This window comes from Symphalangus syndactylus, chromosome 3, assembly GCF_028878055.3.
Source record: "Symphalangus syndactylus isolate Jambi chromosome 3, NHGRI_mSymSyn1-v2.1_pri, whole genome shotgun sequence".
Taxonomy (NCBI): Eukaryota; Metazoa; Chordata; class Mammalia; order Primates; family Hylobatidae; genus Symphalangus; species Symphalangus syndactylus.
This window is the reverse complement of record NC_072425.2, coordinates 14,074,610-14,101,851: the sequence shown is the minus strand read 5'-3', so window position 1 is coordinate 14,101,851 and position 27,242 is coordinate 14,074,610. Positions and strand designations below refer to the sequence as shown.

At 48.2% G+C, this 27,242-nt stretch overlaps 3 protein-coding genes across 8 annotated transcripts in view; all 3 read left to right on the top strand.

Annotated features, from left to right (window-relative positions):
• Nucleotides 1-5,198: 5,198 nt before the first annotated feature.
• Nucleotides 5,199-19,193, top strand: EXOSC2 (exosome component 2). 3 transcript variants are annotated; one of them, XM_055270685.2, is made up of 9 exons: nucleotides 5,199-5,390; nucleotides 6,980-7,081; nucleotides 9,061-9,106; nucleotides 9,644-9,733; nucleotides 10,787-10,852; nucleotides 12,302-12,370; nucleotides 13,566-13,742; nucleotides 14,473-14,601; nucleotides 15,114-19,193. In XM_055270685.2, the coding sequence occupies exons 1-9, from the start codon at nucleotides 5,269-5,271 to the stop codon at nucleotides 15,192-15,194; spliced, it is 882 nt and encodes a 293-aa protein (XP_055126660.1). In that variant the 5' UTR covers nucleotides 5,199-5,268; the 3' UTR covers nucleotides 15,195-19,193. The 3 variants fall into 3 exon arrangements, with proteins under 3 accessions (XP_055126660.1, XP_055126661.1, XP_055126662.1); XM_055270686.2 differs by lacking the exon at nucleotides 12,302-12,370 and having other exon boundaries at nucleotides 5,233-5,390; nucleotides 13,575-13,742; XM_055270687.2 differs by lacking the exon at nucleotides 9,644-9,733 and having other exon boundaries at nucleotides 5,234-5,390.
• A 5,291-nt stretch (nucleotides 19,194-24,484) lies between these two features.
• Nucleotides 24,485-27,242, top strand: part of ABL1 (ABL proto-oncogene 1, non-receptor tyrosine kinase) — a 176,090-nt gene continuing 173,332 nt past the window's right edge. For 2 of the 4 annotated variants that reach the window (XR_010119922.1, XM_063635764.1), the window contains exon 1: nucleotides 25,525-26,107. Coding sequence is in view for 3 of the 4 variants with exons in the window: in XM_063635764.1 (XP_063491834.1) it covers nucleotides 25,972-26,107 (136 nt within the window). In the remaining variant the exon portion in view is untranslated. Of the gene's footprint in view, nucleotides 26,108-27,242 lie in introns of all 4 variants that reach the window. The other 2 variants (XM_055270678.2, XM_063635763.1) reach the window with 2 other exon arrangements.
• On the top strand, nucleotides 25,277-25,375 carry LOC129478775 (uncharacterized). Its single transcript, XM_055270683.1, has one exon. The coding sequence runs from the start codon at nucleotides 25,277-25,279 to the stop codon at nucleotides 25,373-25,375; it is 99 nt and encodes a 32-aa protein (XP_055126658.1).

Below are 27,242 nucleotides of genomic sequence, written 5' to 3'. Positions count from 1 at the left end.
GGATTGGGTGGCATGCATTTGCAAGGGTCCTCCTGGGTGAGTTGTTCACTATCTCCAGGAACCGGTTAACCCTGGATGGGGCAGTCCCTCTGGGAAGAGCAAGTCCCCAAGATCTCAAAGCATCTGAGTACAGAAAAGCAAAGGCGCTGGGCACGGTGGCTCACGCCTGTAATCCCAGCACTTTGAGAGGCTGAGGCGGGTGGATCACCAGGTCAGGAGTTCGAGAACAGCCTGGCCAACATGGTGAAACCCCGTCTCTACTAAAAATACAAAAATTAGCCAGGTGTGGTGGCGGGTGCCTATAATCCCAGCTACTCGGGAGGCTGAGGCAGGAGAATCGCTTGAACCCGGAAGGCAGAGGTTGCAGTGAGCAGAGACCACACCATTGCACTCTAGCCTGGGCGACAGAGCGGGACTCTGTCTCAAAAAAAAAAAAAAAAAAAAAAAAAAGCAAAGGCATGCTTAATACAAGGGCCTACTATATATCAAGCATATATAGGAAATGGGCAGTGAACAAAATGGACAGTCCGGGTATTTGTGGGGCTCATATCCTGTGGGAAGACAGGCGATGAGCAGACAAGCAAATCTGTATTTTGTAAATATATTGTATTTTTTCAACAAATATTTTATGGCTGCCCTGTGTGCCAGGCCTGGTTCTAAGCATTGATATATGATGAACAGAACAGATAAAGTCCCTGTTTTCAGCACATGCACGTTCTAGTGGGGGGAGACTGCAATCAATGAACAAAAAAAAAAAAAAGAAAGAAAATTGAAGCCCAGGCATGGTGGCTCACACCTGTAATCCCAGCACTGTGGGAGGCCAAGGTGGGCAGATCACTTCAGGTCAGGAGTTTGAAACAAGCCTGGCCAACATGGTGAAATCCCATCTTTCCTAAAAATACGAAAATTAGCTGGGCGTGGTGATGAGCGCCTGTAATCCCAGGCTGAGGCAGGAGAATGGCTTTAACCCAGGAGGCAGAGGTTGCAGTGTGCTGAGATCGCGCCATTGCACTCCAGCCTGGGCGACAAGAGCAAGACTCTGTCTCAAAAAAAAAGAAAAAAAAAAAAGGAAAAAGAAAAATCAGTGACAAGAAGTAAAACAGGATCAAGGGATTAAAAAGAGGACTGGAAAGTTATTCCAGATAAGGTGATCAGGGAAGTCTTCTCTGAGGAGTTGATGTTTGAGCAAGCCATGAGTGAGAAGACGGAGCCAGCCACACAAAAGCCTGGGAGAAGAGAATTCATGCAGAAAGAGACCAGAGTGAAGGGCCCTGGAGTGATGAGAAGCTTGGTGCTGCGGAACTGAGGGGAAGCCAGCTAGTCTTGAGGCGGAGAATAGGGTCTGGAGGCAGGGAACATAAGGCTGATTCACACTGACTTTCTAGAACTAAATCAAAAGGAAAACCCCAACTTTCCAAGTCCAAGTAACAAAAGGACCAGAGGCTACTCCCTTTGCAATCCCGGCTTTTCTGTGTGACAGATGAAAAACTGAAAGTACCTCTGATTGGTCCCTTCCCACATCCAGTCAGGCTGGTAGGGGGCCAAGTCTTCATTTGCATAGGAGTATAACTTTGTAACTTCACTTCAGCCTCTGATTGATCACTTTCCACAGCCAATCAGACATTTGCATAGGGTGTAACTTGTAACTTCAGCCTCTGATTGGCCACTTTCCACAACCAATCAGACTGATCACGGGCCACTCCTTCATTTACACAGGGTGTACACCAAATAACCAATGGGAAACCTTTAGAGGGTATTTAAACCCCAGAAACTTCTGTTAGGAGCCTCTTTAGTTTCTTTGCTTGGGCCGTTCTCACCCTATGGAGGGTACCTTCGTTTTCAGTAAATCTCTGCTTTTGTTGCTTTATTCTTTCCTTGCTTTGTCTGCGTGTTTTGTGCAAGACGCCGAGAAGCTGGGCACCCTCCACCGTTAACAGTCTGGCTGCAGCATAGTGAGTAACGCAGTGGGTTAGGACGAGAGTGAGGGCAGAGACGGGCAGGAGTCAAGAAGTGCTGGAAGCAGGGAAGTGATTTAATCTGTTTTTAAAGCTCCCTCTGGCTGCTGTGCGGAGATTGGATGATAGGAAGGACAAAAGTAGAATTAGGAAGACAAGCTAGGAAGTTATCTCCCTGGTAAGAGATGCTGTTGATCAGCCTGGGGCAGTGGCTGCAGAGATGCACAGATGTGTGGCATCAGTGAATCTTAGACCTTTTCCGCCACTGAAATTACATAGGGAGTTAAAACACGCACAGACTTCTAGACCTTACCTTTGCAGAGCCTTGTGAAAGGAAAATAAATCTTGGGGCCCCAAAATCACTAAGCTAAAGGGAAAAGTAAGTCAAGCTGGGAACTGCTTGGGGCAAACCTGCCTCCTGTTCTATTCAAAGTCGCCCCTCTGCTCACTGAGATAAATGCATACCTGATTGCCTTCTTTGGAGATGCTAATCAGAAACTAAAAAAAAAAAAAAAAAAAGCAACCATCTGTTTCTTTCTTTCTTTTTTTTTTTTTTTGAGACGGAGTCTCACTCTGTCGCCCAGGCTGGATTGCAGTGGAGCGATCTCGGCTCACTGCAAACTCTGCGTCCCAGGTTCAAGCCATTCTCCTGCCTTAGCCTCCCGAGTAGCTGGGACTACAGGCGCCAGCCACCATGCCCGGCTAATTTTTTTTGTATTTTTAGTAGGGACAGGGTTTCACCGTGTTAGCCAGGATGGTCTCGATCTGCTGACCTCGTGATCCACCCACCTCGGCCTCCCAAAGTGCTGGGATTACAGGCGTGAGCCACCACGCCCGGCCTCAACCATTTGTTTCTTATCTACCTGTGACCAGGAGGCCCCTTCCCAGCTTCGAGTTGTCCTGCCTTTCTGGACCGAACCGATATTCATCTCATATACGTTGATTGATGCCTCATGTCTCCCCAAAATGTATAAAACCAAACTGCGCTCCGACCACCTTGGGCACAGGTTGTCAGGACCTCCTGAGCTTGTGCCACAGGCACACGTCCTCAATCTTGGTGAAATAAACTTTCTAAATTAACTGAGACCTGTCTCAGATATTCGGGGTTTACAGCCTCAATGCCTAAGGAATCTATACTTTTTACAAGCCCACTGGGATGTGCTGCTCCGTCTCCGGGTTCCCACTTGTCTACTGGTGGTAAAGGGGTAAGTGTGGCCCGGCTCGGTGGCTCATTCCTGTAATCCCAGCACTTTGGGAGGCCAAGGTGGGCGGATCACTTGAGTTTAGGAGTTCGAGATCAGGTTGGGCAACATGGTGAAACCCCGTCTTCACAAAACAAATACAAAAAATTGGCCGAGCCTCGTGGCATGTGCCTGTAGTCCAAGCTATTCAAGAGGCTGAGGTGATAGGATTACCTGAGCCCAGGAGGTCGAGGCTGCAGTAAGCCATAATCATGTCATTGTACTCCAGCCTGGGTGACAAAGACTGTCTCAAAAAAAAATAAAAAATAAAAAAGGATGCGTATGATGATGCAGAAAGAGGAGCACTGAGGATGGGAGAGGAGGAGTCTGTCGTTTTGGATTCTAGTCCCAGTTACGAGTCTGTTTGGGGGGCTCGGTGGCCCCAAGTGATCATCAGGGATAGCAATGCGTACCTCGAAGATGGGCTGAAAGTGAGGAATACATGACATAGTATTTGTAAAGCACTCAGCAAAGGACCAGCCGAAGCACTCGGGTTATGTTTGGTAAAGGGTGCGGGTTCTGGGGTAAATCGCGTGCGGTTGGAACACACATCGGCTTTGCTGCCATCTGCTAATGTGAATTCCATTCCTTTTGGGGCCTCGATTTCCTCCTCCATAAACTGGTATCCACAATGCCAACCTTGTCACAGGCTCCGTGAATGTGAATGCTGTGAGAATGCGCGGGGTAAAGGCGACGTCTCTCCCTCCCGGGAAGAACTTGGATGGTGTCAGGCCTACTCTCTCCTCCGCCTAGGGCCGCTCGCTGGGCCTGGCTCCCTGGCTGCCGGGCTACGCGGGCTCAAAGGACACCATCGCCTTCTTATGGCCGCGGCAGGACTGGACCGAGGGGCTAGGCTCTAGCGCCTTCCTCCAGGCACGGCGGAGGGCAAGGGTCTGGCAGCCCACTGACCCAGGGCCTTGGGGCACTAGCATTCATGTCATCGACTGCCTGGCAGGGCTGACTTTCTTAAGTGTGGTCGTGAGCCTTGCTTAAGTGGAAGAAATGCTGTCGCTTTGGAGATTTATAAAACAATTGGCTCGACGGATCTTTCTTCAGGAGGCGGACTTGGTTTACCGGCTTTACTGACCACAGCTGATGCAAATGATTTCATTTAATCCTCTTTAGAGTCCCTGTGCATGGGGAATTACCATCGCCAATTTGTTTCTTGTGAATGCAGGGCAAGGAGAGGGAGAGGGTAGTGGGGGACGGGGAGAAGGGGCGAGGGGTACGCTCCTATTAAAATGGAGCCGCTGAAAAACCCACAGTGACAGCTGTCTGTTCTCCGCTGAATCCTTATAACAGCGCCTGGCACACAGAGAGCGCTCGACTCGCTGTTTAACTAAATGCAAGCCAAGATCTTCGCATTATGTGTGCTCTTCCCTTCCCTACCAAATATACCTGGCTTGCAAGGTTTGACCTGTTTTCTTAGACGATTTTTAACTTGTTTCCAAAAGAAACGTTGGAGTAAATTAGCTTGTTCAAAGGAGTCTTTATGAAAGGACAGAACCAAGTGAAAACTATCTAGAGCCCGGTTTTGGGGGTATAGATGATGATGTTGAGCCAGCACCCACGGGGCGGCCGCAATGTAGAATCCTGGGGCTACTGGGAACCGTGTGGAAAGGGGCTCTTCTTTCTGTTCAAATAGTGTTTTCTGTAGATCCCATCTCTCCATCCTCCTGAGCTCTCTCTCTTACAAAATATCGGATTTCGGCAGCTTAGAATTGGACAGAAACTCAGAGGTCCGTTTCTCAATTATATCTAACCCTGGTAAACAATAAATGGGATGATGAGTACAAGACAGTTTTGGTAAAAAGTCACACGCCACACAACGTCAGATTTTATTATTCCACGGGTGCTCCCTTGCCAATAGTAGACATGGCAGCTCGACTCCCTTCCCTTCGGGTTCGCCTTATTATTGCCAATTGTAAACATGGCCTCTAGGCCGTGAGTTCTCATTGGCAGCTGCTCTGAGTCCCCGCCCTTCCCCGCCCCTCCCAACGCGGCCGGGAGTTGCGGAGTCGGGTATCGCGGCTCCCGGCTGAGCTGCGCCTGCGCAACTCATTGGCGCCAAGATGGCGATGGAGATGAGGCTCCCAGTGGCTCGCAAGCCTCTTAGCGAGAGACTGGGCCGCGACACTAAGAAACATCTAGTGGTGCCGGGGGACACAATCACTACGGACACGGGATTCATGCGGTACGTGGGGACTTGGGGGAGTCGAGGCTTCAGAGAGCGGCCTCAGGGTTCTCTGCACGTGGTCCAGGCCTCGTATCCCTGTGTGTGTAACTCTCCGCGGGACCCAAGGCACTTCGTCTGAGCATCCTACTCGCCTCGCTTCCGAGTCTCGTGCTTCTTGCCCCCTGCATCTTGTGTGTCCCCGTCTGCATTTGTCTCAGCTTCCTGAAACCCTCCACTCCTGACCTCGGGTGGCTGTGACTTTTGGGTCTTCTTCCTGAAGTCCAAATCTTTGAGCCTTCCTTGTGGGAGACCTGGAAAGCTAGGGAGGGTTAGGCGCAGGCTCTTTTCCAGTTTGCAGCTCTCTGAGGGGACGGTGGGCGTTCTTGGCCACCTCCTCTTCAGTTTAGAATCCGTAATTGTTCGAGCTTAGGGCAAACAGTTACATTGTGCTGCATGCACCCATTTATACACATTTTGAATCTAAGGGGTGTAATACAGTGTATTGTGGTTAAGAGGGAAGGCTCTTGAGTCAGACAGTTGGGGTTCCAGTCCTGCTACCATCACATCTTATTAGCAGCATTGCCTCTCCACGGTCAGTTTCCTCATCTGTAAGACAGTGATAATAACAGTATGTATGGTAATGAGGATTAAATGAGACAATTATGTAAGAAAAGAAGTAAAACCAGCCATTATATCATCATAGATAACACTAGTGTTTCAACCTTTTTTTTTTTTGTACATGTATATGTACAAGGGGCACAGCATTCATAGCATCGCCCTTTGACCTGTTAGTTTAAGGTTAGTGGATACTAGGAAATTTTTTTTTTCTTTTTTGAGACGGAGTCTCTCTTAGATCAGTCGTGCAATCTCGGCTCACTGCAACCTCTGCCTCCTGGGTTCAAGTGATTCTCCTGCCTCAGCCTCCTGAGTAGCTGGGATTACTCATGCCAGCTACTCAGGCGCATGCCACCATGCCCAGCTAATTTTTTTTTTTTTTTTTTTTTTTTAGTAGAGACAGGGTTTCACCATGTTGGCCAGGCTGATCTCGATCCCCTGACCTCAAGTGTGATCTGCCCGCCTCAGCCTCCCAAAGTGCTGGGATTACAGGCATGAGCCACCATGCCTGGCCCCTAGGAAATCTTAAGATTCATTCTTTCATTAATGCTTTCAACATATATTTTGTGCAGTTGGGTTATTATGGCAGAGTGAAAAATCTCTGTCCTGGTGGAGTTCTAACAGGGAGAGATAGATAATAAGCGCAATGAGTAAGTTATTCAGAATGTTAGGTAATAATGCAATAGGGTAAAAAGTGGAGCAGGGTCAATGGTATAGGGGGGAGTGGTGGCAACGGGGTGGGCTGTGTTTTCAATGGCACAGTCAAGGTAGGCCTGCTGCAGAAAGTGACACCTGAGCCTACCTGAGTGAGAGGAGTGATGTCCAAGTGGCTGTCTGGAGAAGGAGCACTGAAGGCAGAGGGAGCAGCCAGCACAGAAGCCATGCTTTGCAGGGGGAGCCTGTTAGCTTTGAGGAACACATTGTTTTTGAAGGGAGAGAGGTCACCTCGAGTTACCCTCGTATCCTTTCTTTGTCTCTTCGCCTTGCATCAGGGGCCATGGAACGTATATGGGAGAAGAGAAGCTCATTGCATCTGTTGCTGGCTCTGTGGAGAGAGTAAACAAGTTGATCTGTGTGAAAGCTTTGAAAACCAGGTGAGAACAAAAGGTGTGTATTCCCTTTCTTGCGGCATCCAGGTTGTACTACCAGGCTTTTCCTGCCCCCTCCTTGTCCCCCACCCCACCCCTGCCTGCCTTGTCGTGCTGTAAGTCTGAGGTTTTGACCGTGACTATAGGTGGGGTGGTGCAGATCAGTGCAGGCTTCAGAGGTTTCCCCATGTTATGTCACCACTCCAAGCCTTGGTTACCTCCTCTGCAAAGTGAGTATAATAGCATGGCCTACTTCATAGGATTTTTTTTTTTTTTTTTTTTGAGACGGAGTCTCTCTCCGTTGCCGAGGCTGGAGTGCAGTGGCGTGATCTTGGCTCACTGCAACCTTCGCCTCCTGGGTTCAAACAATTCTCCTGCCTCAGCCTCCAGTGTAGCTGGGATTACAGGCGCCCTCCACCACGCCTGGCTAATTTTATTCGATTTTTAGTAGAGACAGGATTTCACCATGTTGGCCAGGCTGGTCTCGAACTGCTGACCTCTGATAATTTTCCCCCACTGGGCCTCCCAAAGTGCTGGGATTACAGGCGTGAGCCACTGTGCCTGGCCTAGGATTTTCTTTAGAATTCAGTGAGATGGTGCATGTAAAGTATTTAGCACAGGGCCCGATACCTAGAAGCATTCAATGAAGGTTAGCCCCAGAAAGCAAGCCAGTGGGGTTGGAACAGAGTGAGTGAGGGGGAGAGAAGGGGCAGATGTAAGCAGAGAGCTGAGGTGGGCGGGCGTGGGCCTGCCTTGTAGCCAGACTAAGCATTTTGGCTTCTACTTTGTGTAATCTGGGAGGCACTGGAAGGGGTGGAGCAGAGGAAGGACTTGACCTGGACTTAAGCTCACTCTGGCTGCTGTTGGGAGATTGAAGGGGGATAGGGCAAGCTTAGGGAGGTGGATTAGGGACCATACTCATGATCTGAGTGTTGGTGGCTTCAACTAAGGTGGGAGCAGTGGAAGGTGGAGGAGTGATTGGAATCTACACAGATTTTCTGAATGTTTTTTTAAAATCATGAAAAGTTGTTGGGTTTTGTATTCTTTGGGCTTTACTGTACATAGGACCCAGTCAACTGTGAATAGAAATAATTTTACTTCTTCCTTTCCAATTTGGATGCCTTTTATTTCCTGCATATGTTTTAAGGGTAGAGCCAACAGGATTTGCTACTGGACTTGTCCAGGAGCGTGAGAGAGAGAGAGGAATCGAGGAACTCTCCAAGGTTTTTGGCCTGAGCAACTGAGGGGATGGAGTCACCATTGACTGAGATGGGGATAACTCATCCCCTATCTCAGTTTGCTATGGAGGACTGCGGGGGGCTGCGGGAAAGCTTAGTTTGGGGCTTGATACATTTGAAAATGCTTGTTAGTCATCTATATGGCAGAGTTGGGTAGCTAGCAGTCGAGTAGGATTTGGAATTCAGGAGACTGGCACAGTCACTGCACAGAGTGGTGTTTTAAAGGTATTAGATTGAGTGGCCGAAAAGTGAAGAGTTCTAAGGACTTAGCCTCAGCACCGAGTACGTCTCATTAGAATCACGGATAAGGAACTAGCAAAGGGGCTTGAGAGGAGCAGGCAGTGAGTGAGTGGAGGAGACATGAGCAGAGCAGACTCGTGTGGTTGGCGTCCTGGCTCAGATTTCCCTTCTCTTCCTTTGGCTGGTGCAGAACTCATCCATGTGCCACAGGAAAATAGTCCATGTTTTTCCATTGTCGTGTAATCGAACAAAATAGGGGTTTTTGGCTAAATGAACTACTTGGAATAGTGATATGTCTAAGGATAGTTAATGGAGACTTTATACGTGGAGGAATGTTTGAAGTTAGCAATTTCTGAAAATAAGTCCAGACAATATAGTTACATGAATTTGCTGAATGTGGCGCCTATTCCAGGCATTCACCCTGTTGAACTGACATCTCAAATGGTGTGTGGTCTTGTCAGAAAGTCTGCTCACAGATGGATGAATCCCTTGTGTTTTATCTTTCAGATACATTGGTGAAGTAGGAGACATTGTAGTGGGACGAATCACAGAGGTAACGTCGATATCAGATTGGTGTTTACAAAGTCGAGGCAGGCTGGCGATTTCATTCATGGGACAGTCATTCCACTTGTAGTTAATGAAAAAGGCATTCATTGCATTTGGCTATTGTGTGGCCTCTGATGTAAATATGTGGCTTGTTCGATTTCAGATTACTGGTTAATTTTTTTTTTGTTTGTTTGAGATGGGGTCTTGCTCTATCGCCCAGGCTGGAGTGCAGTGGCGCGATCTTGGCTCACTGCAACCTCCACCTCCCGGGTTCAAGCGATTCTCCTGTCTCAGCCTCCCAAGTAGCTGGGATTACAGGCACTTGCCACCACGCCTGGCTAATTTTTGTATTTTTAGTAGAGATGGGGTTTCATCATACTGATCAGGCTGGTCTCGAACTCCTGACCTCAAATGATCCACCAGCTTCGGCCTCCCAAAGTGCTGGGATTACAGGCGTGAGCCACCGCGTCCGGCCTTACTGGTTATTTATGATATGAACTCCTGTCCCTGGAGCATGTGTCCAAGTGTGGAACTTGGCTTATAGGTTCAACAGAAGAGGTGGAAGGTGGAGACCAACTCCAGGCTGGATTCGGTCTTGCTGCTCTCGTCCATGAACCTTCCTGGAGGAGAGCTGGTAAGGGCTACAGCTGGGGCCATGGACTAGGGCCCAGTGGGCTGGGGGGAGCCGTAGGACCCTTTGTTCCACCAGAGGACTTTGCTTTACACTGAGGTTGCCCCTTTGACTCCTGTTTGTCTGTTGTGAAGTTTGCTGCCCGGATGTGTATGTAGACTGTTCACCCTGTCCAGGTCTCCCGAAAGAGGGAGCAGTTGGCATATAAGGATCAGAAACATCCATGGGGTGGGATCCCAACAGAGAGTTGGGGAGAGAAGCCCTTAGATGCTAGTTGTTAATAGTTTTCCTTTTCAGACATATCAGCCTTGCACAGTGAAGATGTTCCTTGAAAAGTTGTCTTTACATTAGTTTTTTGTGAATTGAAAGGCATTTGGTTATTCCAGACAACCACAGTAACCAAGCCACAGCCTTTTGTAAAATGCCATGGTTCAGCTTGATCTTCAGTCCAGCATGTATTTGCAGAGAGGCTTACTGTGCCAAGCTCTGTGCCGCGTGCCAAGCATGACTGAGTTCCCCAGCAGGGGATATAAGATACCTGACCTAGTCCCTGGCAGTAGAATAAATAAGCTGTGCTTATACAAAAGGAGATTTCAGTGAGAGAAGCTCGTAGGAAAGACAGGCATTGGAGTTGATCCTGGAAGGATGGAGAGACTTTAAATGACTAGTTCAGGGAATCTGAGATAGAGGGAAATGTGTGAGCAGAGATATATCCAAGCAGGAGTTAGTCTGGTCCTGCTGGACTGCAGAGGGCTGTCATGGAAGATGAGTATGGAAATGTTGGCTGGGTGAGATTGGGAGGGGTGTGAATGTTGCTCAGAGAAGGGAGGGAAAGAGGAAGAGAAGAGGAGCTGTGGAAAAGTCTTTTGAGATGAAAAGTCGCGATTATCACTGATTGCCCTCAAGTGGCTTGGGTTACCTACTCCTGCCATAGTTCTCAGTGCTTGAATATTGTGGTTGGCCTCAAAAATCTCAAAAGGAAGTGAAAGAGAAAGAAGTGATGGAGACCTTTCTGAGGATCTGGCTTAAGTAATGTCATTTCTTTGTGTATTTCAGAGGAGAAGATCTGCAGAAGATGAGCTTGCAATGAGAGGTTTCTTACAGGAAGGGGACCTTATCAGTGTATCCTGCACTTTGCACTCCAGCCTCTTGATGCTTTTCTATGGGACTGGGAAGTGGGCCTTCCATTGTATGTCTCTGACGGAAGAACCGTGTCATCCTTGCAGGGATCCGAGTCTTAGACCAAGTGTCGGGCTCTGCTGCATCCTTTCTCAGTCTCCTTAATTCAGGCTGACTCCCCAGCTCTTGTTCGGACCTGCTGCTAAGTCATTTCTTTGGGTCTTGTAACTTACGGTGGCCTGTGCTTTAGGCTAGGCTTTTGTTAATGATGTTAACTTTTAACGCAGGGAGTGGAAAAGGTGTTGTTCACGTCAAGACATTAATGACAGGCCGAGTGTGGTGGCTTATGCCTGTAATCCCAGCACTTTGGAAGGCCAAGGAGGGAGGATTGCTTGAGCCTAAGAGTTCAAGACCAGCCTGGGCAACATAGCAAGACCCCCCTCTCTACAAAAAAATTAAAACTAGCCGGGCCTGGTGGCAATTGCCTGTAGTCCTAGCTACTCAGGAGGCTGGGGCCAGAGGGTTGCTTGAGCCCAGGAGCTCAAGGCTACAGTAAGCTATGATCACACCACTGCGTTCCAGCTTGGGTGACAGAGCAAGACTCTGTCTCTATTTTATCTTTTTTTAAAAAATTATTATTATTTTTTTAAATGACGGAGTCTTGCTCTGTTGCCCAGACTGGAGTGCAGTGGTGTGATCTTGGCTCACTGCAACCTCCGCCTCCCAGATTCAAGCAATTCTGCCTTAGCCTCCCAAATAGCTAGGATTACAGGCGTGCGTCATGCCTGGCTAATTTTTGTATTTTTAGGAGAGACAGGTTTCACCATATTGGCCAGGCTGGTCTCGAACTCCTGACCTCAGGTGATCTGCCTACCTTGGCCTCCCAAAGTGCTGGGATTACAGGCATCAGCCACTATGCCTGGCCTCTGTCTTTTATTTATTTATTTATTTACTTATTTTGGAGACAGAGTTTCACTCTTGTTGTCCAGGCTGGAGTGCAATGGTGCGATCTTGGCTCACTGCAATCTCTGCCTCCCAGGTTCAAGCGATTCTCCTGCCTCAGCCTCCCGAGTAGCTGGGATTACAGTCATGCGCCATTACGCCCGACTAATTTTGTATTTTTAGTAGAGACGGGGTTTCTCCATGTTGGTCAGGCTGGTCTAGAACTCCTGACCTCAGGTGATCCACCCACCTCAGCCTCCCAAAGTGCTGGGATTACAGATGTGAGCCACCGCACCTGGCCTTCTGTCTCTATTTTTTAAAAAAAGATATTCATGACAACCAAGGGGAGAGGTGAGGTCACAGTGATGTCCTCTGGGTCTAAGATTGTTGAGCCTGGACCATTGGAGAGGGGAGGAAAAGATGGAGGTGTGGGGTCAAGGGGCAGAGGCTGCAGAGGACAGGACAGTGTGTGGCCGAGGCTGCTGTTTGTTCCTTCATCACCCTGGCCAGGCTGAGGTCCAGGCAGTGTTCTCTGACGGAGCTGTCTCTCTGCACACGAGGAGCCTGAAATATGGAAAAGTAAGTCGGGCTCTTGATGTTCCTGTTTGCTGACTGAGACTACAAGGCTATTTCTGAATCCCCATAGCTCTCTGGAATTCTGGCCTAAAGAACCCCAGTAGCTAAGCATTAATAGAGGCTGGCATCCCACAAACTGATCGTGTTCCTTAAACGTAACATCAGGAATGTCAGGGTTCACAGGGTCATGGGTCAGTAGCCTTGTAAAGAACAAGTTTTATCTTTTTTCTCCAAGGAGACTGACTTCCACCAGAAGAGCCCCTCCAACTGTGGGCTGGGAGGCGCAGCTGTCTCTCTTCCTCCAGGGGGCGCTGCAACTCAGCACTGGGGCTGAGGCTGTCCTGGGAACAAAGGCAGGCTGGGCCTGGTTAAACAGCCCTTAGACGAACGTCCAATCAGTCCAGTGGATGTTATTGCTGGCAAAGCTTGCCCTGTCATCTGAGCCTCTAAATGGAATTTCACTGCTTTTCTTATACGAAGTTGCATTATTGAAGCTATTATTTTAAGGAGAGCATACTTCCTAAAACAAATTAGGATTTACTAGTCTCTTAGCTTTTATCTGGGTGAAGGTTTTTATTTTCTGAGCGGAACAAAAACCTCTTCCCTTAATGGAGTGGCTGCAGCCAGCCACGTTGATGTACCTGGAGTAGGCAGAGGACTGCTGCAGTATGCTGACTTTCACACCCCTGGGTCCTGCGGACTCACCCTTGGCAGGACGTGGACTTGAGCTGTCCTGCCAGGACCAGACATGGATTTGCACCCGTCTCCACCCATCTCCTTACCTACCCAGAGGCACACATCTCACAGGCAAGATGAGTGTTTGGGGTTCAGGTATGAGCTAGGGTCATGGAACAACGCAGTGCTCCTGGGCCAGCAGGAGGCTCCAGCTCACTTCCTCATTGGCGTCAGCTTCTCTAATGTCTGGCACATGAGTTCTGGCTTACAGTGCAAGGAAGACTGCAAAGGGAAATGACAGAGAAGAGTATCGAAAGTCACCTTCTGCTGGGATGTATGAATAGCCTCTGAGTCCCAAAGTGTTCTCTGCAAAAATGTGTACTATGTGTATGCATGTAGGCGACAGCAATTATAAACAGGAAGGACACCAATTTGAATATACTTAGGATGTGTATTCTGCAGTCTCCTTTTCATTCATCCCACTGATCCTGCAGTGACCTAGCTTTGTGATATATTTCTTTAGCTAGGTCAGGGGGTTTTGGTCCAGGTTTCCCCCTCCCTGGTGAAACGGCAGAAGACCCACTTTCATGATTTGCCATGTGGTGCCTCAGTGATTCTCGGCAACAATGGCTTCATCTGGATTTACCCAACACCTGAGCACAAAGAAGAGGAAGCAGGGGGCTTCATTGCAAACCTGGAGGTGAGCAAACACTGTGGCCATTGTCAGTGGGATGGAGGGGGCTCAGTCTTTGCTGTGTTTTTGTGGCCAGTGAAGTTGGTTGTTTTTAGCCATATTACTGCTGTAGGCTCAGTCACTGACTTTCCATCAAGGTGTGTTCATGAAGCCCATATTATCTTCTCTCTTCTAAGGAGATGAACTCAGTGAATGGTTTGATGTTTGTTGGTGGAGATGGCAAAGTTGCAGGGTAATAGCCGAAGAGCCAGTGAAGAAGCCATTCTTTTTCTGTTTTGTTTGTTTTGTTTTGTTTTGAGACAGAGTCTTGCTCTGTCACCCGGGCTGGAGTGCAGTGGTGCCATCTCGGCTCACTGACAGCTCCGCCTCCTGGGTTCAAGTGATTCTCCTGCCTCAGCCTCCCGAGTAGCTGGGATTACAGGTTTGCCCCATCGTGCTCTCCCAATTTTTGTATTTTTAGTAGAGATGGGGTTTCACCATGTTGGTCAGGCTGGTCTTGAATTCCTGACCTTGTGATCCACCCGCCTTGGCCTCCCAAAGTGCTGGGATTACAGGCATGAGACACTGCGCCCTGCCCCATTCCTTTTAATCTCCCTTGGAGTTAGCTGTTTGGTTGATTTGGAGTTCTGGGGTAATATTGTCTGAGTCATAAATGATTTATTTGTGAATTTCTGTGGCTGGTCATGTATTTTGATCCTGTTTATATTTCCCTTCCCTTCTCTGTGTCTCCTTATAGCCTGTTTCTCTTGCTGATCGAGAGGTGATATCCCGGCTTCGGAACTGCATCATCTCACTGGTAACTCAGAGGATGATGCTGTATGATACCAGCATCCTGTACTGCTATGAAGCATCCCTTCCACATCAGGTACTCTCCGCAGGGCCTCTCCCTTCTTCACTGATCTGTGAGCCACTCTATTGTTTGTTCAGAGACAATATGCACGTATCCCCAATACTTTCCCAACATCCGTCAGTATGAACTGGTCTGAAACAGCCTTAATGAGTGTCTGGTAGATCTTTCCCTAAAATACTTGCAATATTCTCAATGCCTAGTGTCAGTCTAAGGATTTTGGGGCTGGAGGTGTCAGGTGGGACTAGTTTATGAGAGCAACCTCTGGACTGCATCTTACCTATCCCAAATTTCAGCCAGCTTTTGGATGAATGTCAGAATAATATCTTTGTTCTTGTCGGCTATATCCCAGAGAATCTTGCTGATTTATTAGGCTGCTTCTAGCAGATCATATCTTGTAACGCTTAGTCTCTGAGACATGAAAGGAATACAGAAAGTTTATGTTAACGGCTTGATTTATGTTTGGATTGGCTTGGTGGTCTGTTTATGGTTGGTTTCTTTTCTGAACAAATGCCTTTTCGCTTTTTCAGATCAAAGACATCTTAAAGCCAGAAATAATGGAGGAGATTGTGATGGAAACACGCCAGAGGCTTTTAGAACAGGAGGGTTAAGGAGGCGCTCCAGAAGGACAGGACTGTGGACCTTGCAGGAGTGAAGACTGTGATGTGTGGTCCCCATATGTGGCTCAGCGAAGACTCGAGAGAGCATCCCTTTGTCTGCATCGACGGCCCTGTGACTGCCTCCAGCCCACAGGCCTGCTTTCTCCTGTCCTAACACCAAGCCGGGGTGGCAGATGAACGGTGCTTCCTTGGGTTGCCGGCTGAGTCCCAGCATTAGGGAATAGTTTCAGCTCTTTCAAAGTGCACAGTGTTCCAGTCGAATGGACTCCCATCCTGGAATAATATGGAGAATGCTTTGTCTTCCACTCACTGTCACTCACAAGGCACAGTGCCCCGTGAAATTGCCCCAATAGAAAACATGGCATCCCTGACCTCCAAATGGTCTGTTTTGGCCTCTATTCCTATATCCTTTAAATGACTGAGAATGCAGCTGGTAAAGTTGGAAGAATAAAGTTAACCAAGCAGGCCAGGCGCAGTGGCTCACGCCTGTAATCCCAGCACTTTGGGAGGCCGAGGCGGGCAGATCACCTGAGGTCAATAGTTCGAGACCAGCCTGGCCAACATGGTGAAACCCCATCTCTACTAAAAATACAAAAAATTAGCCAGGTGTGGTGGTGCGCACCTGTAGTCCCAGCTACTTGGGAGGCTGAGGCGGGAGAATCGCTTCAATGTGGGAGGTGGAGGTTGCAGTGAGCTGAAATCGCGTACCGCACTCCAGCCTGGGTGACAGAGCGAGACTCTTTCAAAAAAAAAAAAAACCAAGCAGCCTTTTGCTTGGTTGGAATCTGATTTTCTGTTGTATATTCCTTGTAGCCATAGATGCGATTATGTTCACACCAGGCTGCCTTAATCTGTCCTGCTTGGAGAGTGACTTGTAAGATGCTGAATTATTCATGATAATAGAGTGAATGTTCTGGGTCCATGTACTCAGATAAACATGAAGAAAATAAGCTAAGAAAAATGGAGATTGGAAAAGCAAAGCTGTTTTCCTCCTATAATTGAAGTAGTGGTGCATTAACTTGTGGATAATTCAGAGTTAAAAGATAAAAAGACGCCAGAATTCTCGCTGAAGAATGTGAGAATTCCTGTGCATTGTTTTTTCTGATGGCTATCTAAAAATGGTGCCCTGATGTAGGTTTGGGGGAACCTTCTTAAAAAGGGTACTATGTGCCTATAATCCCAGCACTTTGGGAAGCTGAGTGGGCAGATCATCTGAGGCCAGGAGTCCAAGACCAGCCCGGCCAATATAGTGAAACCTCGTCTCTACCAAAAATACAAAAATTAGCCGGGTGTGGTGGCACAAGCCTGTATGTAGTCAGCTACTCAGGAGGCTGAGGCATGAGAATCGCTTGAATTCGGGAGGCAGAGGTTGCAGTGAGCTGAGATCACACCATTGCACTTCAGCCTAGGTGACACAGTGAGACTCTCAAAAAAAGGAAAAAAAAAAAGACGGCCGGACATGGTGGTTCATGCCTGTAATCCCAGCACTTTGGGAGGCTGAGGTGGGTGGATCACAAGGTCAGGAGATCAAGACAATCCTGGCCAACACGGTGAAACCCCGTCTCCACTAAAATACAAAAAAAAAAAAAAACCATAGCTGGGCATGGTGGCTGGCACCTGTAGTCCCTGCTACTTGGGAGGCTTAGGCAGGAGAATGGCATGAACCTGGGAGGCGGAGCTTGCAGTGAGCTGAGATTGTGCCACTGCATTCCAGCCTGGGTGACAGAGTGAGACTGTTTCAAAAAAAAAAAAAGGGACTATATGCAAGTGCTGTCTTCACATATGTGATGAACTATTGTTTGTTTGTTTGTTTTTGAGACAGAGTGTCACTGTGTTGCCAGGCTGGAGTGCAGCAGCTCGATCTCGGCTCACTGCAACCTCCACCTCCTGGGTTCAAGCAATTCTGCCTCAGCCTCCCAAGTAGCTGGGACTACAGGCATGCGCCACCACGCCCAGCTAATTTTTGTGTTTTTAGTAGAGATGGTTTCACCATGTTGACCAGGCTGGTCTCGATCTCTTGACCTCGTGATCCACCCGCCTCGGCCTCCCAAAGTGTTGGGATTACAGGTATGAACCACTGCACCCAGCCGTATTTTTTGATATTTATAAATGTCTTTTTTTTTTTTTTTTTTTTGGAGACGGAGTCTCGCTCTGTCGCCCAGGCTGGAGTGCAGTGGCGCGATCTCGGCTCACTGCAAGCTCCGCCTCCCAGGTTCACGCCATTCTCCTGCCTCAGCCTCTCCGAGTAGCTGGGACTACAGGCATCCGCCACCACGCCCGGCTAATATTTTGTATTTTTTAGTAGAGACGGGGTTTCACCGTGGTCTCGATCTCCTGACCTCATGATCCGCCCGCCTTGGCCTCCCAAAGTGCTGGGATTACAAGCGTGAGCCACCGCGCCCGGCCTTTTTTTTGTTTTTTTGAGATGGAGTCTTGCTCTGTCACCAGGTTGGAGTGCAGTGGCATGATCTCAGCTCACTGCAACCTCCACCTCCTGGGTTTAAGCGATTCTCCTGCCTAAGCCTCCCGAGTAGCATAGCTGGGATTACAGGCATGTGCCACCACACCCAACTAATTTTTGTATTTTTAGTAGAGGTGGCGTTTTACCATGTTGGCCAGGATGGTTTTGATCTCCTGACCTTGTGATCCCCCCGCCTCAGCCTGCCAAAGTGCTGGGATTACAGGCGTGGGCCACTGCGCCCAGCTATAGATGTCTTAACATCGTTTTCTGTTCTTTTGTTCTGGGTAATAATAAGGAGCTGAGGACAGCTGAGGAAGGGCTTGGCAAACAAAATGCCCTTCCGACAGAGCCCTAACTACTCCACGTAAACCTAGGACAGTCTCAATGGTAATAACTTTGAACGCTGCATTTGATAACTTTGAAATACAACTTGGCTCTTTTTCATTAAATGGTATGCTTCTCTATAACAACACAATAAACAACTTCTTACCTCACTTTGTTTTTGAGACAGGGTCTTACTCTGTCACCCAGGCTGGAGTGGGGTGGCATGGATCACGGCTCACTGGAGCCTCTACCTCCCAGGCTCAAGTGAACCTGTCTTAGCCTCCCAAGTAGCTGGGTCCACAGGCATGTGACGTACCACCATGCCTGGCTTTTTTTTTTTTTTTTTTTTTTTTTTGAGACAGGGTCTTGCCCTGTCACCTAAGCTGGACTGCAGTGGCACAATCACGTCTCAACCTCCTGGTCTCAAGCATTCTCCAGCTTCAGCCTCCTGAGTAGCTGGGACTACAGGTGCTGAGCCACCACATCCAGCTAATTGTTTTTGTTTTTCGGTAGAGATGAAGTTTCACTACATTGCCTGGGCTGGTCTTGAACTCCTGACCTCAAGCAACCCTCCTGCTCAAGCCATCTTCCCACCTTAGCCTCCCAGAGTGTTGAGATTACAGGCATGAGCCACCACGCCCTGCCTTTTTTTTTTATTTTTACAAATTTTTTTGTTGTTGCCCAGGCTCAAGCAATCCACCCACCTTTGCCTCCCAAAGTGCTGGGATTATGTGTTTGAGCCATAGCTCCTGGCCTCTTTTTTTTTTTCCTATCCAAAGTTGTATTACTAGTTTTGGGGAGTTGACAGACAATTGAATATTCTGTAGGCTGTGTTGCAGCTTTAGATGGATCGACCTGTCATGTTTTTGAGGTTATCCAGGCTGTATACCTCTGGAGAGAAGGGAATGGCAAAGAGTGGGAGTCTGAGTCAAGTTTGGTTTTGTTTTTTTAAGAGACAAGGTCTCTGTAATCCAGGCTACAGTACACTGGCACGATCATGGCTCACTACAGACTTGGGCTCAAGCAATCTTCCCGCCTCAGCCTCCTGAGTAGCTGGGTTTGGTTTTCCCCAGGGCCGTATGTCAGCTTACTTACCCTCCTCACTTGGTGTCTCCCAGCCTGCCAGCCTATGCTGTTCATCCAGTATCTGCTGAATGGTGATTACCTACTAAGTGGAACTAATATAAAAGTCTATCCACAAGCAATTTTTGGTGATTATTTCCTTGCAGTGGCCCACTAGAGGGCGCCGTTGTTAAGTGTAAATCCAGTAGGTGTTTTTTTTTGTTTGTTTGTTTTGTTTTTTCTTCTTCCAAAAAATGGAGAAAACTGAAATCTTTACATGGTACTGAAATCCCTTTAGCAACTTGGGGGGTTGCTTTAACTGAATCACTTTTAATTAAAATATATGAACGTGAAGGGATTTATTCAATATTTGACAATATTACTCAATATTACTTTTTTTTTTTTTTTTGAGGCAAAGTCTCGCCCTATCCCCTAGGCTGGAGTGCAGTGACGGGATGTCAGCTCACTGCAACCTCCACCTCCCGGGTTCACGTGATACTCTTGCCTCAGCTTCCTGCATAGCTGGGACTACAGGCACCCACCACCATGCCCAGCTAATTTTTGTTTGTTTTTCTGAGACAGAGTCTCACTCTGTCGCCCAGGCTGGAGTGCAGTGGCGTAATCTTGGCTCACTGTAACCTCCACCTCCCGGGTTCAAGCGATTCTCCTGCCTCAGCCTCTAGAGGAGCCGGAACTACAGGCACGTGCCACCATGCCCAGCTAATTTTTTGTATGTTTAGTAGAGACGAGGTTTCACTGTGTTAACCAGGATGGTCTCTATCTTCTGACCTCGTGATCTGCCCGCCTCAGCCTCCCAAAGTGCTGGGATTACAGGCGTGAGCCACCGCGCCCAGCCGAATTTTTATATTTTTAGTAGAGATGGGGTTTCGCCATGTTGGTCAGCCTGCTCTTGAACTCTTGAATTCAGGTGATCTGCCTGCCTTGGCCTCCTAAAGTGTTGGGATTACAGATGTGAGCCACTGCACCCAGCCAAGCGATATTTATTTCTGATTGTCAGGCATTTGCCAGGCTTTGGATTCTAGTTTTTAAGCCCTTAAAAGTATCATTCAGGGCCTACGTTCTCAGGACCTCTTGAGACTGTGCCTCGGTTTTTTAAAAAAGGATCATTCTACAGTATCACACAGGCATTTTTAAAGTACAGTGCATCGGCCAGGTGTGGTGGCTCACACCTGTAATCCTAACACTGTGGGAGGCTGAGGTGGGCGGATCACCTGAGGTCGGGAGTTCGAGATCAGCCTGGCTAACATGGTGAAACCCCATCTCTACTAAAGATACAAAATGAGCTGGGCGTGGTGGTGGGCGCCTGTAATCCCTCAGGAGGCTGAGGCAGGTGAATTGCTTGAACCTGGGAGGTGGAGGTTGCAATGATCTGGGATCGTGCCACTGCACTCCAGCCTGGGTGACAGAGTGAGACTCTGTCTCCAAAAAAAAAAAAAAAAAAAACAGTGCATCTCTAGAAAAAAATATTAGAGTCTGGGCATTGGATATGGGGCTCACCTAAAACGAGAAAATAGCAAAGTGAAAAACTAGGGATAAGGCTTTAGATCAGGTGCAGTTGACCTCTGCTGTGACTCCCAGGAAGCATAGTCCCAATCTTTGTGGAAAACCAAACGAGATCTAGTTTGATCCTCATGAACCCTGTCTCTACAAAACAACACCACCACCAAAAAAAAAAAAAAACGTAGGTGTGGTGGCATGTGCCTGTAGTCCCAGCTACTTGGGAGGCTGAGGCCAGAGGATAACCAGAACCCAGAAAGTCGAGGCTGCAGTGAGCTGAGATTGTGCCATTGCACTCCAGCCTGGCCAACAGAGTAAGGCCCTGTCTTCAAACAAATAAACCAAATTAGACAAAAACCCCAAAACCCTTGTAAAGTAAGCTGTGACCTCCATTTACGGGTGAAGAAATGAACTCAGAATTAAAGGGACTTGATGAAGCCCCTTTGCAATTGTGAATCAATGTAGATTTAAGCTCTAGGGAGGTGTCATAATGCAGTCCTTTAGAGGATGGACTGGGCTGACTGAAAGTTTGGACCCAGAAATTTAATTCCAGCATTGAGGCTGATCTTTTCTTTGGATTTTTATTTTGCTTATTGCCCATCCCTCCATGTAGGTTCCATGAGGGCAAGGGTGGGTCTCTTCCCCCACTACTGTGTCTCAGCACCTAAAGCAGTGCTTCAGTAAATGCTTCTTAAGTGAATTGTTATTTATTTATTTATTGAGACACGGTCTCACTGTGTCCCAGACTGGAGGGCAGTGGCGCGATCTCAGCTCACTGCATCCTCCGCCTCCCAGACTCAAGCAATTCTGCCTCAGCCTCCCGAGTAGCTGGGATTACAGGCATATGCCACCATGCCTGGCTAATTTCTGTATTTTTAGTAGTGAGGGTTTTCACTATGTTGGCCAGGCTGTTCTCAAAACTCCTGACCTCAAGTGATCGCCTGCCTTGGCCTCCCAAAGTGCTGCGATTACAAGTGTGAGCCACTGCACCCAGCTGTGAATTGTTAGTTTAAAAAAATGTGTATTAGGGGTTCTGATTTGACTGCTCAATTTTAAGCTAAACTAGAGAATAAAGAATGTGCGCGATGGCTCACGCCTGTAGTCCCAGCACTTTGGGAGGTTGAGGTGGGTGGATCACGAGGTCAGGAGATCAAGACCATCCTGGCTAACACGGTGAAACCCTGTCTCTACTAAACATACAAAAAAATTTAGCCGGGTATGGTGGTGGGCGCCTGTAGTCCCAGCTACTCCAGAGGCTAAAGCAGGAGAATGGCATGAACCCGGGAGGCGGAGCTTGCAGTGAGCTGAGATTGCGCCACTGCACTGCAGCCTGGGCGACCGAGCGAGACTCCGTCTCAAAAAAAAAAAAAAAAAAAAAGGAGAAAATGACTCAAGTATGAATGGGAATAAAAAGAAAGCACAATCTCCAGAAGGAATAATTAGGATATAATCAGGATAAGATAATGGGTAAATAGGCCAAGTGCAATGGTTCATGCCTGTAATACCAACACTGGGAGGCCAAGAGGGCGGATCACCTGAGCTCGGGAGTTTGAGACCAGCCTGGCCAACATGGCGAAACTCCATCTCTACAAAAATACAGAAATTAGCCAGGTGTGTGGTGTGTGGTGTGTGGTATGTGCCTGTAATCCCAGCTACTTGGGAGGCAGGAGAATCGCTTCAGCCTGGGTGGTGGAGGTTGCAATGAGCAGAGATTGTGTCACTGCACTCCAGCCTGGGCAACAGAGCAAGACTCTGCCTCAAATAAGTAAATAATAAAAATAATGGGTAAATAAAGGAGAACAAGGGCATTGACAGTTGAAGAATGACACTACAGAACTAAGATTGTCAGCCAGATGATTTTGTGAGAGAACAAAGCTAAACCAAATCACATCTGAATATAAATTCCAGTTTTAAATCTAGGCACAATTTTTCATGTTTTCCATTCAGTACCTTCCAAGTAACTAATTCCTCTTGAAACCAGTATCAAAAGTAAGTGTCATCTTTAAATGCAGCAGAAATATTTCTAAAATACTTAATATAATAGCTGAATGTACAACACTCATCATGCAGCTGTTCCTCCCATATTAGTAGCAACTTGTGAAAAATCAGTGGTCTCAGATCAACAGGTTTTTGATAATGGTACAGTGGGAACATAGGTTTTGGAGCAAGGTCAGTCTGGGATGAAATTGTGACTCTGTCACATATTGGCCAAGTGACCTTGGGTAGGTAAGTCACATCTCTGTTTCCCCATCTGTATTATGGGGAATAGTATTACATGCCTCACTGGGCTATAGTGAGGATTACACGAGATAATGCAGTTTATGGAGTGTAAACAGTGCTGGGTGTAAAGTAGGCCCTGTGATAAGTGGATCCCTCCTTAGAAACGGGATCTCGGGCCGGGCGCAGTGGCTCACGCCTGTAATCCCACCACTTTGGGAGGCCAAGGTGGGTGGATCACTTGAGGTCAGGAGTTTGAGACCAGCCTGGCCAACATAGGGAAACCCTGTCTCTACTAAAAATACAAAAATTAGGCACGTGTGATGGTGTATGCCTGTAATCCCAGCTACTCGGGAAGCTGAGGCAGGAGAATCGCTTGAACCCGGGAGGTGAAGGTTGTGGTGAGCTGAAATCCTGTTACTGCATCGCAGCCTGGAGCGAAACTCCATCTGAAAAAAAAAGGGAAGGAAGGAAAGAAAGAAAAGAAAAGGAAAAGAAAAGACAATGAAAGAAAGAAAGGGAGAAATGGGATGCCTGTCAGGTGCATCGCTCTGGGGAGACGTGGAGAGCCTGTAATAGGGACCAAGGTGCTTTTTAGTCGCAGAACATGGATTATTTGTCGGGTGTGGCTTTGGCACATCTAGGTCATTGGTTCTGTAGACTTGCTAAACCCAACCATCTGGGCATTTTCTCGGCTAATATAGAGGATGTTTTCATGTGAACACGTGTTCACCTGTGAAATGTTTATAATGTTAAAGGTTCGTTCCGGGGCAAACATCTGATAGCGCCTGGCAAACCCAACAAATGCCTTTTCTGTAATGAGTAAGCCTCCTAATGCCCAAAGAAACAGTTGAATTCGTTAGCAACATGTCGGATGTTTTCCCTATGTCTGTATATTTCTTGGCTATTTTTTTTTTTTTTTTTTTTTTTTTTTTTTTTTTTTTTTTTTGAGATGCAGCTTCGCTCTTGTTGCCCAGGCTAGAGTGCAATGGTGCGATCTCGGCTCACCGCAATCTCTGCCCCCCGGGTTCAAGCGATTCTCCTGCCTCAACGTCCTGAGTAGCTGGGATTACAGGCATGTGCCACCACGCCCGGGGAATTTTGTATTTTTAGTAGAGACGGGGTTTCTCCATGTTGGTCAGGCTGGTCTCGAACTCCCGACCTCAGGTGATCCGCCCGTCTCGGCCTCCCAAAGTACTGGGATTACAGGCGTGGGCCACCGCGCCCGGCCCGCTAGTTCTAACATTTATGCTTTTTGGAGGGTAAAGGGGTTGAGAGGCATCAAAAACCTTGGTTTCTAGGAGCGAGCCAAATTTTCTCCCTTAGAGACTGAAGGAAGTTATCCGACTCCGGTTCCAGGAAAATCCAATCCGCAGTTTTTCCCTCGCTTTGGCTCTTCCAGGTCTCACTACTCGCGCCGGGGAGACACGGTCCGGCCTACGCTAGGCCGGCCAGAGTCTACCAGGTCCCAGGAGGGCGGGGCCGAGCCCCAGCAGTCGGGGCCCGGGCCAGGAGTCTTGGTGCGGGCGGACTCGGGCGCGTGCCGTGGGACCACAACTCCCGGCACGCACCGCGGACTGCGCCGAACACGGTTGGCTGGGAGATCCAGCCCTACTGCCCCCAGCGGCCAATGGGACGGAGGAAAGAGCCCTGACCCGGATTGTCGGAGGCCAATGGCAATACAGAGGAGGCGGGTGCTTCCTTACCACTCACCTTGCGCTGAGAGAAGCCACATTTAAAAGGTCGCGCCGGGCCGGGCTTTCGCAGGCAGTGGGACCAGAGCCGGGAGGCGCGGCGGTGTCCCGGGAAAGCGGCTCTGGGGGCATCCAGGTCCCCTCGAGGAGGGCTCCGGACGTCGCCGTGGGCGGGGCCGAGGGCGGGGCCTGGCCTCGTTGTGGAGCGGCTCGTAATCCATCATGGCGGCTTCGGGGTTTGGTGTCTGTGCCTGAGCAGCGCTGGAGCCGGAGCCGGTTCCCGAGACCTGCGGCTGAGGAGTCCCTCCGCTGTCCACGGCCCCTACCGGCGGGGAGCGGCTGGGTCCCTCGGCGGAGCTCGGGGGATGTGACTGCCTGAGGGCGGTGGTGGTGTCAGCGTCCGGGGCCGGGGGAGGGGGTGTCTCGGGCAGAGACCCCCGGGCTTGGGGCAGCTGAGGCGGCCGGGCCTCCTCTACACGGGGCCCGCCTTCCGCTCTCTGGGCTGCGAGAGTCCTTCGTCCCTTACAGCCCCGCCCCGGCTTTGGGACACTGGGGATGGTCTGTTTCCCCCAGCTTGGGACACCCCGTTTTCCGAGGCGTGGAAGAGCGTCGCCCCGGAGTAAGCTGCCCGTGCCGCGCCCCGGCAGCTTCCCTCAGCCCCGAGCCGCCCCTTATTCCGGATCCCGGCCCCAACTTTGGCCACGGAGCCTCCCATTCAAATCCGTCCCCTGCTGTCAAGGGGTCTCCCCTTCCCCCAAGGTGGCTCCCGCGAGCCTCTAATGCTCTGACTTCTTCCAATGTCACCTACGGCCCCCTTAGTCTCAGCTCAGCCAAAAACTTTAATGCAAAGGAAAAGTCTGGATTGGTTCCACAGGCCTTTTAAAAAGCGGACTTAAAAGTTGCTGGCAATGCATTCCTTTTCGTCAGAGTCGAGGGCAAACTCGCTGAAATCTGGGTGACCCGTGTCCTTTTCCGGAGAGCAGAGCAGAGAAGCGAGAGCGGCCACTAGTTCGGCAGGAAATTTGTTGGAAGATGAAGAAGCTAAGATAGGGGGTTGGTGACTTCCACAGGAAAAGTTCTGGAGGAGTAACCAAAGACCATCAGCGTTTCCTTTATGTGTGAGAATTGAAATGACTAGCATTATTGACCCTTTTCAGCATCCCCTATGAATATTTCTGTTTAGTTTTTCTTCTTGAAAAGAAATCGTTATTCAGCCCGTTTAAAAAAAATCAAGAAACTTTTGGGTAACATTGCAATTACATAAAATTGATAACTGCGAAAATAATTGGAACTCCTGCTTTGCAAGTGTCAACCTAAAAAAAGTGCTTCCTTTTGTTATGGAAGATGTCATTCTGTGATTGACTTCAATTGCTGACTTGTGGAGATGCAGCGAATGTGAAAATCCCACGTATATGCCATTTCCCTCTACGCTCGCTGACCGTTCTGGAAGATCTTGAACCCTCTTCTGGAAAGGGGTACCTATTATTACTTTATGGGGCAGCAGCCTGGAAAAGTTCTTGGGGACCAAAGAAGGCCAAGCTTGCCTGCCCTGCATTTTATCAAAGGAGCAGGGAAGAAGGAATCATCGAGGCATGGGGGTCCACACTGCAATGTTTTTGTGGAACATGGTGAGTGCTTTTCAAAATTTCTGCTCATGGTTTTCCTCATGCATTCATCTTAGGCCTTCAAGGAACTTTGAACTACAGTACTTGCGACAGTTCCTTGCAGTTCCACTTAATAAATTTGTTACTGTAGTTATCTCTTAGTTTCTGGTGGAACTTTCTTTGTATAAGAAAAAGTTACTTCGTGACTTCGGCTTTATTCAAAATCTATTTAAGTTGCTTATTTCTTGCCTGATTCCTCTGCTAATTCACTGTTGACCTTGGACAAGCCATTTTACTGTTCCAGGGCTTCAGTTTCCTGAGGGGCTGGACTTCAGTGGTTTCTTAGGATCCCTGGTTCCATGATTCTGCTCTAACCGAAGTCATGGGCTCTTCTGACAAGCATGGATTCTTTACTGCTTTGTCTACAGAGAGCTTTTGTCATATTCTCAAAGTGGTTTGTGTTCCTTAGAAGGTTAAGAATCATAGATACTGGTTGACGCTAATATCCTTGACCTTTTCCATCATAAGTAGGGCTTGAAAATACTCACTTTGGAGCCATGTGGGAAAAATCAAGTGGGGAAGCAGCATTCCTTGTGAATTTTAGATACACAACTTCTGTCTTACCTTCCGTAAGGAGTAATCTCTTCCTCGTTGATGAAGCTTTCATCCTCTCTTCTCCCTGTTTAGAATGACATTTGGGCCAATAAAGGTTGTCTTTGACATTTTTATGAACATATTTGGCATTTGAGTGCTGCCAGTACATTTTATGTTGTTCATGTCCAGTAATTCTATGCGAAGGTAAAGCTAAGGGTCGGCTTACACTGATGTCTGTAACCAATTAATTAGGGTTACTGTTTGTACTGTTGCAGCCTGACAGTTTTCGGATTGTGTCCTTTATATTAAAAAGTCAGTTGAGCCCACCTATCCTATAAGCAAACGTACGAAGTGTGCCAGTGGCTTATACTTTGAAATTCACTCAGGAATACCTCTTAACATTGGGTGACTGCAATAAACAAAGGCTTCTGTTGGATGAACTTGCATTTGACAGTTGAAGTTTTACTTTCTTACAGGAAAATATTCACTTCATCTAAATAAATCCGGGTGCTTGGATTTTACTTTGCCTTGAAACATTAGTTCTATTTTAGCTTTGTTTTTAGGC